The sequence below is a fragment of the Microtus ochrogaster genome, chromosome 7, assembly GCF_000317375.1.
Source record: "Microtus ochrogaster isolate Prairie Vole_2 chromosome 7, MicOch1.0, whole genome shotgun sequence".
Lineage (NCBI taxonomy): Eukaryota > Metazoa > Chordata > Mammalia > Rodentia > Cricetidae > Microtus > Microtus ochrogaster.
The window spans coordinates 70398456-70415666 of record NC_022014.1 but is presented as its reverse complement, the minus strand read 5'-3'; the positions used below and the strand labels follow the sequence as shown (position 1 = coordinate 70415666).

Genomic DNA, 17211 nt, shown 5'->3' with positions numbered 1-17211 from the left:
TACTATACTTTTCTTGGCCCCTTCCTCTTGCGGCCTCATTATGAGGTCAGATTTCCTAGAATGGAGATCTAGACGCAGGTAGGGAGTGTGTGTGTGTGTGTGTGTGTGTGTGTGTGTGTGTGTGTGTGTGTGTTGGGGAAGGAGGAAGGACAACAAGAGGAAGAAGGGACACAAAAAGTATATGCTCCTGTACTGGGGAGGAGAGGGACATGAGCCCCAAGCAGCTCCGCGGCAGGCCACAGCCTCCTAGGTTACAGGGATTGCTGCCTTTGCAGTGTCTCCCCTCCCGGGAAGGAGTTCCTGAGCATTCCCTCTCGGGCTGTTGTGTCACATCTGGAAGTTTGTGTAGGAGTTTCTCCAAGCTCAGAGCCCAGCACAGCTTTTTCTCATTTGGAAATCACAGGCTGGCATTTGGGATGCCGAGAGAGGAGGGGTGGGAGGGGGGCCAGGGAAGGAGAGGGGAGTCTGCCAGGAGTCGGGGTGGGGGGGGGGAGAAGGGGGGAGGCCTGAGAGGCAGGAGTCCTAATGGCTTCCAGAAGTGAATGTGAGTGTGGGGCTGTGTGTCACTGTGTGTGTCTGAGTGTGTGCCTTTAGAAGGGAGGAGGCCCTAGGAATTTCTCTAGTCTTCCTTGCCATTGCCCCAGTGCCCCCAAGTCTTCCTATTCTTCCCAAGAGAGGATTCTCCACTGGGTCCTCAGAGGAAGAGTGTGATGGGGGGGGGAGAGGAGTGTTGAATCTCCTATGTTTTCTCATCCCAGTTTCAAACTCTAGACCATCTAGAGACGATTCTAGGGAGAACAGCTAGAGGAGAGATTTAAGTGAACTGGGGGGCAGAGGATCTTTGGCAATTTGTCCCAGATCCTCCATTCTTCTGGGTCATATAGACTCCTTTGCACGCACTCTGCTCCACTGCTGGGGGACTCCCCATCACCCCTAGTGCCAGTTGGAGCCATTCCTGGGATTACCCCTCCACCCTGCCTCCTTTCTGCTACTCCCGCCCCAGCTCTCACCCCGCCCTGCCTGCCTTAGTTGGGATGGCGACAGACACACTGCTCGCATACACAGACACACACACACACACACACACACACACACACACACACACACACACACGTTTGAATCAGATTTCTGGCCTATTTCCCCTCCCAAAGATTCCAGTGGCATTCTCTCTTGTGTCTCTGTGCCTCCTGTCTCTGTCTCTGGGTGGGGCTGGCTGCCTTTCGGGCAGGCTTCAGTTTTCAGTGTAGTTGGAAACCTCCCTCCCCACACACCCACACACTGGAGCTGGGGGTGCATAGGGAAATAGGCTAGTTAGAGGGAGGGGGCCTCTGTTGGGGATTCCTCTTTTCTGAAAGGAAAAAAAAAAAAACGAGCACAGGCCATCAGGCTGAACCCCTGAATCTTCTTCCTCCCTAAGAAGCATTAGATGTCATAGACCATCATTCTCTCTGTAAGATGGGTGAGGAGAGGACCTGGTCCCCACCCCTCAATTCTTACTAGAAGGCCAGAATTCCTGGGTCTGGGCCAATTTCCTCCTCAATGTTCTTTAGTCTCACATTTCCAGACTTCTGGAAGGGAGGGAGGTAGCTAGAAGACCTGCTTGCTGTCTGGGTTAACACCCTAGGCCCAGGGCCTTAGATCTCTAGTTGCCAGGCTAGGCAAAAGCTGTGTCTAGATAAAAACCTATGGAGAAGACTCATCTGTGGATATAAGATGCTCTATTTCCCTCTCCCAGGAAGGAGGGGAGGGGAGGAATGATAGAGAGGTCATCTTCTGCCATTCTTTTTCTCTGCTTTGGATGGTGGGCTGTGGGGAGGAGAAAGATCCTCCCCTCTGCTGCTCCCACCCTTTGGGATCCACTTCAGCCCGGACAGTCACCATAGCAACAGTAGACATGTGACCGCACAGGTCTCTCATAGTCACTATGGCAACCACTGTCCCCCGTTCCCTTGGTTACCATGGGGATCTGTCACATGGTTTCCCCCCCAACCTGATAACCTGTGGGTCTCCCTGCTTCTGTTTCCTTGCATGGGGACAAGATAGCAGTCTGGGCAAGGGGAGCGCATGTGTAAGAGGAAGGGGGGGTGTCTCTCTAATCACCGTGGCAACAAATCCACACCACCTGGTGACACATTCTCCGGTTGTTATGGCAACAGAAGAACATCACACAGTGACATACTGCCATGTTCCCAAGGAAACAAGCCCCACCCTGAGAAGGGTGAAAGACCCTCTTAGATATTCTTCTATTCAAATTGTTCTAGATTTGCCTGTCCCTTAAGACTTATCCACAGTGAAGGGACGGTGGAGTCGAAGGCAGGTCCACGGGGGCAGGCTGGGTCGCCAAGGGGCCTGGAGAGGGAATTTTGGCTGAGAGCCTGATGTAGGGTTGTCTGGGTGCAGATTCTGACTATCAGGGGCCCCAGTCCGAGCCAATAAAAAGTAGGAAGAGAAGTGGGGGCCATCCCTTCTGTGGGATCAGCTCTGTCACTCCTCACACCACTGTCATTGCCTGTCATCGCCGAGGGCAGCATCAGGGAAACATGAATGGGGAGGCTTCTGGACTGACAGGTGACTGACCGATTGGTTCATTCACTCATCGCTTTTCCTGTGCACTGATCATTTGCTATGGACTACGTGTTACACTGGGCTCTGCAGTGTGGGTGCTGTTAAGGGTGAAGCAGAGCATCCCTACCTGCCAGGAGCCTATAGCCAGCAAGGGAGAAGAGCCAAGCACATGACTTAACTCCGTGGAGTCACTGCTCTTAGATGTCCTCAGGAGTATCCTGGAGCCCTTCCCCCCACCGTTGTTCTCATGGGCCCCTCCTAGGTGCTGCTTCTCCTGCAGAGAGGGGTGGGCTAGCTTGGGGAGCACGGACCAGTTATTAAGGGTAATTGCGTCCTTTCCTTTCCAAGTGGTGGCTTCCTCCCTGTCCCCATTTTTTTTTCCAGAGTGACCCCTGGCTGACCCCTATTCTGGAGAAAGATCCGACAGCTACACTCAGGAAAACAGCCCCATAGAAATACTTTCATTTCCCCCTCTCACCTACTTCCCTGCTCTGAATCTAAGATTTTATTTCATTTTTTACTCTCTCTCTCTCTCTTTTTTTTTTTTTTTTTTTTTTGGTTTTTCGAGACAGGGTTTCTCTGTGGTTTTGGAGCCTGTCCTGGAGCTAGCTCTTGTAGACCAGGCTCGTCTCCAACTCCCAGAGATCCGCCTGCCTCTGCCTCACGAGTGCTGGGATTAAAGGCATGAGCCACCGTCGCCTGACTTACTCCCATTTTTTTTAAGGGATGGATATTATGAAAACCGAAATGTCTGAGGATTTCTGGGGTGCTAGGTACAGGTGGTGACACGGATGTGCAGCCAATAGAAAAGAGCCTGCTGACAGGAATGGGGAGCACTTCAAGGTGGCCAAGGAGGAAGTTAGTGCTGGAGATTCAGACCGTGGTGGGGTCAGGGGTCATCTGGGAGGATGGTAACTGGGTCTCTGAATCTTCCTGGTCATCTCTTCATGTCTGGTGGAAGCCTTCTCATGCCAGAAGCAAGGCTAAGACAGGAAGGGTCCATGGACTCCGGGGCCCCAGGTGGACTAGCAGGGCAGGCAGCAGGGGTTGCCACAACCCCCTCCTCTTTCCTTCTGTCTCGGCTTGTCCCAGAGTTCTTTGCTCTTTCTGTTTCACTCTTGTTTTTCCATGAGGAAGCAAGGCTGTCTTGTTGTTCATCTGTGGGGTCTAGGGCCTGGAACCTTCTTTATCTAGGGGTCATCTTGTATATCTTCATGCCAATGGCGAAAGGTAAACCAAACCTCTCAACAGAACTCACCACGCGGAAAGGCTTGGGGTTTAGACTTCCCTCTGGCCCTAGCTGCTCGGATCTGGCTTAGAAGACACAAGAGGTGTGGCAGAAGCCTGGCCGTGTATGGTGCTACTACTGCCCTCTCTGCAGAGCTGAGGCTTCTACCATGTTCAGGGTCTGGCATGGGTCTTGTTTCCTAAAGACATGAATGTGGCTAAAGGCTGAGTACTTGGAGAAGCCAGGAAGCTGGTGCTTGAAGCCAGAGCCTTGGGTTCCTGTGAAGTGGCAAGGGGAGCAGGGCTGCAGATGTGGGCTCGCTTTCTGATACCAGGGCTATCCTGAGTCCCTGTCTGCCTGCGTAGTTGTAGTGCAGGGAAGATAACGGAGTTGACCATGCGCTTGGAAGCCTCCATCTCATCTTGGCTTCTTGAGCAACTCTGGCGTATGACTTGGCTTCGGCTCTCTGGGTCTTGCTGTCCTTGGGTTGTGGGGAATGAAATGATCCACCCTGGATGCTTCGTGGGGCTGTTGTGAGCAGCGATCGTGGCATTGTGTGAAAGTGCGTGGTAAACTGTAAGGCAGGCTTAATCCGACTGTAGGTTTGTGTAACACATTCGCATACATTATCTCACTTGCTTCTCACATCTACCCAGTGCGGTGGGGAGAGGAGGCTCAGATTCACAGCAAACTCATGGAGCCTGGCATTTCCACAGGCGCAATCAATTCTATTCCCTACATGGCTTGTGCAAATAGTCAGGGTATTTATGGCCTCCTCTACCTTACAAATGAGGAAGATGGGGCTGGAGAGATAAAACGACCATGGCAGGCCCAGCTCCTTCCAGCTCACCTCTTGTGTTTCCAAAGGCCTTGGGAGGTTAATTGACAGGTAGCGAGTGTTAGGTCTGACCTGGAAGGCATCTTCAGCTCAGGCTTTGGAGAGCTGTTTCCTTGACACCTGGTACCTGGTTCGAGCGCATCAGCATGTTGGTCATTCTTCTCAACTGTGTGACTCTGGGTATGTTCAGGCCATGTGAGGACATCGCTTGTGACTCCCAGCGCTGCCGGATCTTGCAGGTGAATATGTGTGTGTTTCTATCTGTGTGTGTGTGTGTGTGTGTGTGTGTGTGTGTGTTAGAGGAAGGGTTGAGTGGTTCTTGGATCATAAAGCCTGAATTCTGTTCTGCCAGAAGCCCTGGTCCAGCTGGTGGGCATTGGGTGGGGTGGGTGTCCCCTATCCTCCTCGGGTGGGGTGGGTGTCCCCTATTCTCCTCAGCTTTGGCAGCTGCTACTCCTCACTTTAGGCCTTTGATGACTTCATCTTTGCCTTCTTTGCCGTGGAAATGGTGGTGAAGATGGTGGCCTTGGGCATCTTCGGGAAGAAATGCTACCTGGGAGACACTTGGAACCGGCTTGACTTTTTCATCGTTATTGCGGGGTGAGGGCTTGGGTTAGGGTAGGAGGTCATTGGGCAAGTCTCCTGCCTGTCTGGCTGTCCACTCCTCCAGGGCTGCCTGCTTGAAGGGCTCTGGTCTGTCATCTGAACCCCTACAATGTTCCTTTGGGGTCTGTTTCCCTTTGAGTTGACTGTCATGGCTTGGGGGTATCCTTGTCCCCTAGACAGAGAGCTGATCTTCAGCTTCCCTTGGTGGAGGAGAGGGAAGAGTCCTAGGTCATCCTGCCACCTCGCAGCAGGATTCTTCACTGGCCTCACACTCAAAGGGCCTCCATCCCGGCCCCTCCCCACAGGATGCTGGAGTATTCGCTGGACCTGCAGAACGTCAGCTTCTCAGCAGTCAGGACAGTCCGAGTGCTGCGACCGCTCAGGGCCATTAACCGGGTGCCCAGTGAGTGACCCCTTAGCCCTCACCCCTGGACAGAGGGCCCTCAGAGGAAATGTGGCACATTCATTATGACCTGAGGCAGAAAAGGGCACAGCAGGGACCCAGTCAGAACCTCTAATCCTGGTGGTATCATTAGGAAAGCTACCTGGGTTCCACTCAATTCAGCCAGGCTGTGGGCTGGAATCTTAGAAACACCTCAGATGACCCCTTTCCAGAGGAATAAGGATGGATGGGGACCAGTGGAGAGACCATCAGACCAGCAAGAGGGGACACCAATTGCTAATGGTCTTTTTGGTTTTCACTGGTGCGACCACACCGGCACTAAACACTACTTCTCTCAAGACAAGGCTACTCCACGCCTTACCCTCCGGCTGTGGTTGCATTTCTCCCCCTCCCCCACTTTCCAACTATTGCAGTGACTGCTGAGACCATTATCTAAATTAAACCGCATTGGTTTCTGGAGCCAGCAAAGGTTTGGCAGCTTCAGCTCCCCTGACTTTCTGCCCCTCTCCCTTTGCAGGCCCCCTTTGCAATTCCTCAAGCTGCAGATGGTCCCCAGTGGGGCCTCAGGAGGGGGGCGCTGTGCCTGACTTAATGCCTGATGCTGCAGTAGCCGTGTGTGTGTGTGTGTGTGTGTGTGTGTGTGTGTGTGTGTGTGTGTGATTTGCTTACCTCTGGGAGGACAGAACTGCTGAGTGAGTTGTAGGGGGGCATGCTTGATATTAAAGGGAGAGCTAGAAGAGGGGCGTGGCTGGCCTCCTCTCCCAGGTGACAGCTGCTAAATTGATAGACCTCAGACTAACCACTGCTGTAATTCCCTTAATGTAAGCAAGCCCTGAGGAATTGATTTCAGTTGGAGCTCTGAGGAGCTGAAGGGGGATGGGAGGAACTAAGGGGCGGTTGACAAGGGCTGACTGGCTGGTCAGGATAGGGTGGCTGTCGTCAAGGGAAAGGTTAATCAATTGTTGTGTTATTGTTTAGAACCTTTGCCCCAAAGGGAGCAGAGCCCACACAGGGCACTTTGGGGGTCACATGGGCCACTAGAGGTCCATCACTTTGACAGGGGCTTAGGATGTCTGAGTCTCCTAAAGGCTAGTTCAAGTATTTGGGTTAATGAGTCGTAGACCCGGAGTGAGGAATGGATCCCTAACCAGGCTTTTATTTGGGGGTGGGGATGCAGTGACTTTGCCCATGGACATTAACTGCTATGCTCTCAAGAAGACAGAGTTATATCTCTTCAAGAGACCCTGATTTCAAGACCTAGAGCCAGCATGGAACAGACACACAGGGAACAGAAATGCAGGACCGGACAATGGGGGTGGGCTCAGAAGCCTGGCAAAGCGCTGGTCATCTTGACTGCTTTCTAGCCTTCCAGGATACAGGAGGTCTGTCTCAGTTTCCCCAGTGGCCCCCTGGGACTATCATTTAGGAAGGTCAGGTGATTGAGTCTGGTGAGAGAAGGAAGTGGGAGGTGTGTGTGTGTGTGTGTGTGTGTGTGTGTGTGTGTGTGTGTGTGCGCCTGTGCCTCGGGGAGCAGGATTTGGAAGCACAAAAACCTAAATTTAAGTCCTGGCGCCTACATTTAGCAGCTCCCATCCTGAGCATCTCACGTCACTTCTGGGAGCCTCAGACTTCTCATCTGTAAATTGGGGGTGATATCATCAGCCCCGTGGTGACAATGAGACAGTGAGGTGGGACTCAGAACCCGAGAGGGCTTTGGAAGCCACAGTTACTGGGGATAGGTGTTGGTACCATACAATAGATAATATGGGCGGGCCAATGGAGCTTCCAGAGTTGTCTGGGAGAGTTAGACATGTCTACCAGTCTCCCCTCCAGCTTAAACTGGGCCTTCTCAGCATCCCCAGTGGGCCCTTGTGGGGAAGACTGCCAGGCCTGTGGCACTCAGCTTCGCTGGACCGGACTGGAACCCCCAGCATGGCTCTTCTGCCCCCACAGGCATGCGCATCCTCGTCACATTATTGCTGGACACTTTGCCTATGTTGGGCAATGTCCTGCTGCTCTGTTTCTTCGTCTTTTTCATCTTTGGCATCGTTGGTGTCCAGCTGTGGGCAGGGCTGCTTCGGAACCGATGCTTCCTCCCCGAGAATTTCAGCCTGTGAGTGGTGGACCCGGTGGGTGACGGACGGGGGTTGGGGGCTGTGGACCTCTCTTGGTCCCTGGCTTCCTGTCACCATGGATATAACTGTTCTCATATCTGGCATGCATTTGGCTACACATTGGAATAACCTGGGGCATTTTCAAGCCCTGATGCCCAGGCATGCCTTTCGGAGGTTCCCATTGCATTGACCTGGGCTTCAGCTTGGATCTAGGCATTTGAGAAGCCCCCCAGAAGCCAGGCACAGTGGTGTACAACTTTAATCTCAGAACCCTGGAGAAAGGATTGGGCTAATCTGAGTTTCAGGCTGGCTTAGTCTACATAATGAGCTTCCGGCCAGCCAGAGATATGCAGTGAGACACTGCTCCAAGAGAAAGAAATGGGGGGAGGGGAGGAGGGAAGAAGGGAAGGAGGGAAAGACAGAGACTCCTTGAAGACTAGAGGTATAGCTCAGTTGGTAGAGTGCTTGTCTAGTGCGCACAAAGTCCAGGGTTCAATCCCCAGCACCCTAGCGCTCAGGAGGCAGAGACAGGAGGATCAGAAACTCACAATCATTTGGCTACGTAGAGTTTGAAGCCAACCTGGAATAGACACACCACACAAGGTTGACGAAGGGTGGGAGGGTGGAGAAACAAACCATTCCTGTGATTTTGACTTGCAACAAAGTTGGAGCCACTTCCCTATTGTAGACCTCTGGGCTGGGGAGTTCCAGGCCAAGCTCTCACATCCCTCCCTGCCCCCAGCCGTGTCTAAAAAGCCCTGTTTTGCCCAATCTCCTCTTCCACTTTAGGTCTGGTTTATCCCACACCAGCCTTTTTATCCTTGGCTTCTCTGTGGGGAACCCTACTCCCCAGTCTTACCCCTGTCTCTTCCTCACCCCGCAGCCCCCTGAGCGTGGACCTGGAGCCTTACTACCAGACAGAGAACGAGGACGAGAGTCCCTTCATCTGCTCCCAGCCGAGGGAGAACGGCATGCGGTCCTGCAGGAGCGTGCCGACACTGCGCGGGGAAGGTGGTGGTGGTCCGCCCTGCGCTCTGGACTACGAGGCTTATAACAGTTCCAGCAACACCACCTGTGTCAACTGGAACCAATATTATACCAACTGCTCTGCCGGCGAGCACAACCCCTTCAAAGGCGCCATCAACTTTGACAATATCGGCTATGCCTGGATTGCCATCTTCCAGGTGGGGCCACATGGGCTGTGGGGTGTTCCCCCAGAACAGTCCCAGGAGACAGCACAGACTGGGGCTTATCCTCAGGGGGAGGGTGGTGGCCAGGGCCTTGGTGGGGGAGACGGAAGGAGACACTAGCAGTCCCAGCCGGAGTCAGCTGTCTCTCTTGCCTCAGGTCATCACTCTGGAAGGCTGGGTCGACATCATGTACTTTGTGATGGACGCGCATTCCTTCTACAACTTCATCTACTTCATTCTCCTCATCATCGTGAGTGGCCCCTTCAGCCGTTGTGGGAGTGGGAGATAATGGGGCTGCAGATGAAGTTGTGAACAGAGGGCAAGTTCTTAGCTCCCAAGCCCTGTAGAGGTGGTGGCGTCTGTCACACTGTGGGAAGGCCATGGGGTGAGACAGGAGAAATTCGAGATCAAGGCCAGACTCTACCACTTACTACTATTAGGACCTTTTGCAAGTCATCTTCTTTTGAGTCCCCACACCCATTATAGGCTTCTGATTCTTTTTACCCATATAGTAGAGGGTTCTCAAACCCCCACAATGTTGTCATCACCTTCCCTAGGGGTACCTAGAAATGGCCAAGTGTGGTTCTGACTTCATGAGCTCTAGGGGAGCTCTGCCGATATGCTGTTGGAAAAGGGATAGATGCTAAATATCTCAAAATGTTTGCAAGCAAAGAATTGTGCACCCAAAACTCCAATTGGTATTGAGAAACATTGTGAGATCTCTTCTTCCTTCCAGCTCTGAAATTCCAAGGCTCTCTGAAAGCGGAAGACAGACCAAAGCAGTATCATTTAATCATTTTAATCACTACCAGTCATAGTAGATGCTTTCATGGCTACCACTTATAGCTGATATTTATTGAGCACTTACTGTGTGCCAGCCACTGTTTCCCGAGGGTTGGGCATTTCATCCTCACCATGATCTCATTGCTACCTTTGTTTTCCAAGGAAGGAAAATGACTTTTCCTCATTTATCTGCCCCTACCATGTGCCTTGTCTAAGCCGTGGATCAGAGTCTCTCTGTATAACCCTGGCTGTCCTGGAACTTGCTTTGGGAGTAGTGGGAGGGCTATCAGTGCTAACGTGGCTGTTCTTCCTTATATGCTCCCATGATGTGGCCACTTCAGGGATGGTGGCCTCTGTCTTCTAAGTGAGAACTCAGAGCTCTAGAGGGTTGGCCACTGGTACAAGATCACGTAGGAAGTCGGGGCTAGAGTTGAGATGGCAGCTCCAGGTTACCAATTCCAAACCTAGCCCTTCCATTTTCCCATGTCACCAAGAGGTCAGTGCAGAGACAGGTGGAGGGCTGGATACTGAGAGAAGGAGATTAAGGAGTCGGGTGTGGCGGTGCATACCTTTAATCCCAAAACTGGGAGGCAGAGGCAGAGTCAGACAGATCTCTATGAGTTCCAAGTCAGCGTGCTCTCCAAAGCAAGTTCCAGGACAGCCAGGGTTATACAGAGAGAGAGACTCTGTCTCAAAAACCCTAAGGGGGTAAAAGTGAGTGAGTGAGATTAAGATCAGTCACTCAGGACAGCTTCCGAGAGGTAAGGACAGAATGAAGCTACTTCCAAGGAGAGAGAGAGAGAGAGACGGTTCCCTAGGCTACCATAGCTTTCCCAGGTGTGAAAGAATGACCAAGCTTGGAGCAAAGCTTGGCTGGGGACCTTTACCATCCCTGACCGTTACCACAACGGTGAGACCAGTGCTTCAGGATAGCGACTCATCTGAGAATTGTTGCCGTCCTCAGGCTTGCTTGGGTGGGGGAGGGATAGGCAGGGACATGGGGGGGGGGCCTAGTTTCCACCCTCCCACACACCTCCTGAAAATTCTTCCCAAACAGCTCTTTGGAATCACACTAGTGAAGCTAATTATCATAATTACTAGGACATGCGTGCGAGAAAAAAAAAAGTCTGCTTTGTCACCACAAATATTTATTTCCATCATTCAGGTTTGTTGTCCAAGCAGTAGGTTACTCAGGGTCCTGGGGAAACTGAGGCATGGAGATGGGGACCGGGGGAAGATGGGCAAATCAGAATGATGGTTTTGTTAGTCCGTAGGATATTGAAATCCTGTCGTTATGAGTCTCCCCCAAGGTCACACAGCTAGAATTGAAACAAGTGGGAGAATTACAAGTAGATCTCAAAGGTTTTGCTCCAAGTTGAAGGTTCTCTGTCTCCAGTATTGCGTTCGTTTCTCCAGCCTTCTCTCCAACTAGAAACTGGGGAGACACCTTGGAGACTCTGCGCATACACATTTAAAGGCTGGGAACTGGGACTATCTCAAAGCATTCTATCACCAGCAATAGCAACACCCTGAATATCCATAAGGCTCAATTTCAGTCTTACTTGGTCTGTATTAGCTAAGTGATTGTGGGCTAATTTCTTGATCAGTCTGAGCTTCAGCTTCTTCCCTGCTCAGATGGAGAGTACAGAAGTGTCTGCTCCCCAAATTATCATGACAATAAAATGGGCTAATGCCTGGACCACTGCAAATCTCCGTGGCTGGCCCACAATGAATTCACTGATTGTGGCAGCTGGCATCGAGATTCGCTTTTCTTCAGGACATCTCCTCTTTCTGGCCCCACCCCTGCAGGTGGGCTCCTTCTTCATGATCAACCTGTGTCTGGTGGTGATTGCCACACAGTTCTCCGAGACCAAGCAGCGGGAGAGTCAGCTGATGCGGGAGCAGCGTGTGCGCTTCCTGTCCAACGCTAGCACACTGGCAAGCTTCTCCGAGCCAGGCAGCTGCTATGAGGAGCTGCTCAAGTACCTGGTGTACATCCTCCGCAAAGCAGCCCGCAGGCTGGCCCAGGTCTCTAGGGCTGCAGGTGTGCGGGCTGGGTTGCTTAGCAGCCCTGTGGCCCATGGTGGGCAGGAGCCCCAATCCAGTGGCAGCTGCTCTCGCTCACACCGACGTCTGTCTGTCCACCACCTGGTGCACCACCATCACCACCATCATCACCACTACCACCTGGGTAATGGGACGCTCAGAGTTCCCCGGGCCAGCCCAGAGATCCAGGACAGGGATGCCAATGGGTCTCGCCGGCTCATGCTGCCACCACCCTCTACACCCACTCCCTCTGGGGGCCCTCCGAGGGGTGCGGAGTCTGTGCACAGCTTCTACCATGCCGACTGCCACTTGGAGCCAGTCCGTTGCCAGGCACCCCCTCCCAGGTCCCCATCGGAGGCATCTGGCAGGACTGTGGGTAGTGGGAAGGTATACCCCACTGTGCACACCAGCCCTCCACCAGAGATGCTGAAGGATAAGGCACTAGTGGAGGTGGCCCCCAGTCCTGGGCCCCCCACCCTCACCAGCCTCAACATCCCACCTGGGCCCTTCAGCTCCATGCACAAGCTACTGGAGACACAGAGTACGGGTGAGAGCGTGGGTGGGTGTGCTGGGACCCCACAGTTGGAGGTTGGGTGGTAATCTAGAAGACTAAGGGTCTGGAGTCTGAGGACCCAGGGCCCAGTTCCCAGTTTCTCGTGCTGCTTCTTGTAGCTCTGGAACCTTCCACCAGTTCCATTTTTTTTCTTTTGAGCCCTAATTGTTTCATGTGTTCAAACGGGAGCTAGGATTACTGTATATGTTACTACAATGTAGAAGGAATGACAGTTGTCACACTTGCATGCCTCCCATGTACTATGCCTTTGGCCATAACATCTAACTACTGCTGCCCAATGATGTGCCCGTCACATGCTTTGCAGGCAAAATCAGCTTGAGTCCTCTGGACAGGTTGGTAATGAGCCTGCATGCACCCTTGCTGTGTGCATAAGAGAAAAGGTGACTAGGAGTGTTGGTGAGTGTGACCTCAAGACCATCTGACTCCGCAGCCCACTCTGTGTCCTTTGTCCCAAGGCTCAGCGGGGAAATGGTGTGTGACTGTGGCAGTCTGGTGCCTCACAAGGTGACTGCTGTAAACAGAGAGACCTAGAGCAGGGGCAGCCAGTGCTGAAAGCAGCCAGCCTGTGGGTGGAGCCTCGGTGGCCTGGGGGAGTGGGATGCTTGCCGCCTGTAGGCTGGCTACCCAGGCAGACACAGTCTGGGACCCTGTTGCAGGGAGGACGTGGTGACAGAATGCAGTGGCATATGTGAGATGTCCCTTGGGAGTGTGTGTGGAGGCCAGAAAGTGTCAGCACAGAACTCAGAGTGAAAGGTTCTTAGGCTAGCTCTCCCCCGCCCAGCCATGGGTCATTTCACATGTAGGCTTCCATTTTCCTCTGTGTGGGATTGAGGCTGTCACTACCGTGGGAGCTTACTGAAGGCCTGTGGTACACAGATACCCTCAGGCGGGGGACATAGCATCTTGTCTGTCCTAGGGGTCAGGCCTTGAGCTGATGACCCCTTCACACTTGTTTACCTGAGTAGTCTCTAAGGTGTCATTCATTTCTCATATTCTGTGACCAAAACAGGATTTAGATGAACAGGAATGCCTTGGGACATGTCCCTGTGTATATTCAGAACATAACTGGTATACTGTGTGTGCTTGTGTGCATGAAGGAAAGTGGAGGGTATTCCGTGTGTGTGTGTGTGTGTGTGTGTGTGTGTGTGTGTATGTGTGTGCGTGTGTATGAGGGTACAAGTGACTGATTTACATGCATTTGGGTATGGTGCTTCTTCCTGGTGTCTGCATAGGCACATATGTGCGTGGGTCTATATATAAACATTAGATGGCATGAATTTGTTTGGGTATACATGTGTGTGCTCTGTGTGTGGGTGTGGATATGTGTGTGTGTGTATTGTGGTGCACAGATTGCATGTGCTCACTATACATGTGCACAGTGTGTGCATGTATGTGGGTCTGGTATGTGTGGTGAGAAGGGTGCACGTGTAGCTGAGTCCCAGAGATCCCCTGGGAAATGCTACTCAGCACTGTGTGGGTACAGGATTACACTCTCTAGGGAGGGAAGCTAGTCTAGGTTCCTGACAGAAAGCTCCTAGGACATAGGACATAGCTCCATAGGACATAGCTGTACAGGATCACAGAGGACATGGTGGCTACCTCTCTACTTCAATTCTAGGATCCTCAGAAGTGACCATCAATAGGGTGCCATTGACATTGGGATATTTTGTTATTCAGGAACAACCCATTCACTAAGTGCCTAGCATACTCATGGCTATAACCCCCAGCCTCTCTCCCACAGCCTCTACATCCTCCTAGGGCAGGGGAGCTCCTGGCGAGCATCTTGATGCTCTAACATCTACTCTTTTGTTCCAGGAGCCTGCCATAGCTCCTGCAAGATCTCCAGCCCTTGCTCCAAGGCAGACAGTGGAACCTGTGGGCCAGACAGTTGCCCCTACTGTGCCCGGACAGGGGCAGGGGAGCCAGAGTCCGCCGACCATGAAATACCTGACTCAGACAGTGAGGCTGTGTATGAGTTCACACAGGACGCTCAGCACAGTGACCTCCGGGACCCCCACAGCCGGCGACAGCGCAGCCAAGGCCCAGATGCGGAGCCTAGTTCTGTGCTAGCTTTCTGGAGACTCATCTGTGACACATTCCGGAAGATCGTAGATAGCAAATACTTTGGCCGGGGAATCATGATCGCGATCCTGGTCAATACACTCAGCATGGGCATCGAGTATCACGAGCAGGTAAGGGTGCAACCTAGGCTGGCTCCAGATAACAGCTCTTCCTTAGGGTTGATTCCTCTTTGTGTTGAAGTGGCTGAGAGAGGGGGATGGAAAGGAAGTGATGGGGTCTCTCGAGGGTGAGCGCAATGATTGTCCTCGTGTGATTTCTGAATCTAGAGGTTGCCCAGGCAGCTGCAGGTATGTTCTGTCTGGGAAGGCTTCTCAGAAGAGGGACGCAATAAGCCACCAGAAGAGACGTGGGTCTTTGGAGAAGGCAAGGCAGGCAGGAGATGTATTAACTCAGTAAGCAGAGGGTGATTGACAGGCAGGAGGGCCATTCAGGTAGAAGTGAGGGATTGGCGGTGTTGAGTGGCTGTGCCTGAGAGAATATCAGGGTGCAGCTACGAAGCAATCTCGGCTTGGCCTCAGGTCAGAGCCTTGCTGTGAACTGGGGTGACTCTGGGTAGATAAGGGTGTCCAGAATGGCCAGGTGACTAGAAATCAGTGAATTTGAGGAGCTGCTCCAAGGAGCAGGGTGTTTGGTCAGGAGAAGAGGCTCAGCAAGGACCATGAGCTGTCTTCAAATATTTGAAGGACTGTCATGTGGAAGAGGGAAGCTTAGTCTGTGGGTCGACGATGGCTGCCGGCTACAGATCTGGCTGAGAGGAGGAAGCTACCTCCAGGCTGTGCAGATGGAATGTTTGGCCATTCGGGGGACTGCACTGGCCTGGGCTGTCTAAAGAGGTTGGCCAGTTGCAATGTGTGTGTGTAGGTTCTCCCTAACACTGCTCATCTGGGTGTCCTGACCATCCTGGGGCAGCAGGGAGGGGACTGGCCACCAGAGCCTCTCTTTTCCTGGTTTGGAACTGAGCGTGTATATCCCTCGTTCCTGATTCCCATGCCAAGACAGAGGTATTGAGAGCTCGAGACAGTCCAGCATGAAATCGGAGGGGTGTCTCAACCAGTAGGCACCTAGCCAGGGTATGTGAAAGCAGTAGAATGTTCACTTTCCAGTGGGTTCTGAGACCCCGTAGCCTCACCTCACTGACCTCTGCCTTAGAGATGATATGAGCCTTTGACTCTTAAACTGCCCTGTCTGGCCAGGCACACCCCTCATTAACCCATCCCATTGGCTCTACTCTCTCTTGCTCAAAGGACCCGGTATGGAGCAGCAATGCTATGTACGGTTCTTCCCGTGTCAGAGAGGTGTGTGTGTCTGGGTGGAAACACACACCGGCTGCAGTGCCAGTGGGTGGGCATGCATGGCACTGGGTGGGCGTGTTGTGTCTGGGCTGCGTGGGGTGTGGTCATGTATGTACGTGCTGGTTCTGCCGCAGAGAGGTGCTCTACTCTGCCAGGTGGCTGGGGGAGAGTGGGGACAGCATCTTCTCCTTCTGTGACCCAAGAGATGGCAATCTCTAACCTCTGCCACCTCGGATCCCCTAGCCTGAACTGCCACCTCCTCTCTTTCACTCAGGGCCGGCTGTGCCCATCCTGCTCTCCCAAGGGAACACATTTCTGGTGCCCTCCTCTCTCCCCGGGGGGGGGGTGCACCCAGCAGTCCATGCCTGGCCAGATGCTGCTGGTGGAGGCTTTGATTACACGGGGAAGAAGCTGAGTCACACGGGCTCAAGGCAGATGAAGCTGCAGCAAGAGGGCTTTCAGTTAGATGTCAAGAAGGATGCCCCTTTTGGAGAGGAAAGAAAAGTCATTAGTTGAGGTGCTTCCAGCATCTCCTTACCCACGTTCCTGAGGAAAGAGGCGACAACCCTAGCTTCCCCCTTAGCCCTCTATTTTGAACGGGCAGCATCTGCTGGAGGGATAAGTTTGTCCTAGTACCTGGTGGCTGACGGCCCCATGAGAGTGAGTGGGAGTCCCCAGCAGGCTGGGCAGATGACTGGTTGCCGCCTGGAAGGCTCAGAGGGTAGGCAGGGTGGCATAAAACCCCAGAAGCTGCCATGGTCCTGTGCTTGCAGGCACTGTGGCGTGAATGTCCCACCATCTGGGCTTCTGAGCAGGCTGAAGGAGAGTGAGAAAGTATGCAGAGCTGAGAGACAGTGACACAGAGGGGCTTAGAGGGGACGCAGGGATGGGACAGATGCTTAGAGAGAAAGATGGAGACCCAGGGGGAAAGGGACAGAAAAAACAGAGACAGAACTGTGGAAGGAGAGACAGAGACAAGGGGACAAGAGACAGAGACAGACAGACATCTAGAGAGACAGAGGAAGACAGGAAGGACACTGAAGACAGAGACAAAGGTCCAGATGCAAAGGAGGACAGGGATGGGGCAGGGAGGGGGAGCTCAGGATTCAGATGGAGCTGACTGCAGGGGAAGTGAAGGTGATTGGAAGGAAGGCTTGCAGATGCTCCTGCAGTGGCTCTTGGGCCCCAGGCTCCTGGTGTCCCTGTGGGGCTCTTAATGAAGTGATTACATCCATCAATTCTGGTGTTGATCAGCTTGGGGAGCCCTGGAGAGGGGATGCTGTAAGTGATCCTAGCCCTCTGCCCCTCTCAGGTGCTATCTTCTCCTACTGCCATCTGCTTTGCCAATTATTCCATTTCGTTACTAGAGACAGTGCCTGTCCCTTCCACCTTCCTCTTTTATTTATTTATTTATTTATTTATTTATTTATTTATTTATTCATTCATTCATTCATTCATTCATTTATTTATTTATTCATTCATTCATTCAT

General features: G+C 52.7%; 1 protein-coding gene across 20 annotated transcripts in view; it reads left to right on the top strand.

Moving 5' to 3' along the window:
* The window catches only part of Cacna1g (calcium voltage-gated channel subunit alpha1 G), a 65110-nt gene that overhangs the window by 3286 nt on the left and 44613 nt on the right, over window positions 1-17211 (top strand). For all 20 annotated transcript variants that reach the window (XM_013347533.2, XM_005350561.2, XM_005350556.2 and 17 more), the window contains exons 2-9: window positions 4759-4870; window positions 5098-5231; window positions 5543-5640; window positions 7594-7753; window positions 8638-8938; window positions 9102-9194; window positions 11537-12320; window positions 14163-14539. In XM_013347533.2, the coding sequence (XP_013202987.1) occupies window positions 4759-4870; window positions 5098-5231; window positions 5543-5640; window positions 7594-7753; window positions 8638-8938; window positions 9102-9194; window positions 11537-12320; window positions 14163-14539 (2059 nt within the window). The remainder of the gene's footprint in view (window positions 1-4758; window positions 4871-5097; window positions 5232-5542; window positions 5641-7593; window positions 7754-8637; window positions 8939-9101; window positions 9195-11536; window positions 12321-14162; window positions 14540-17211) is intronic.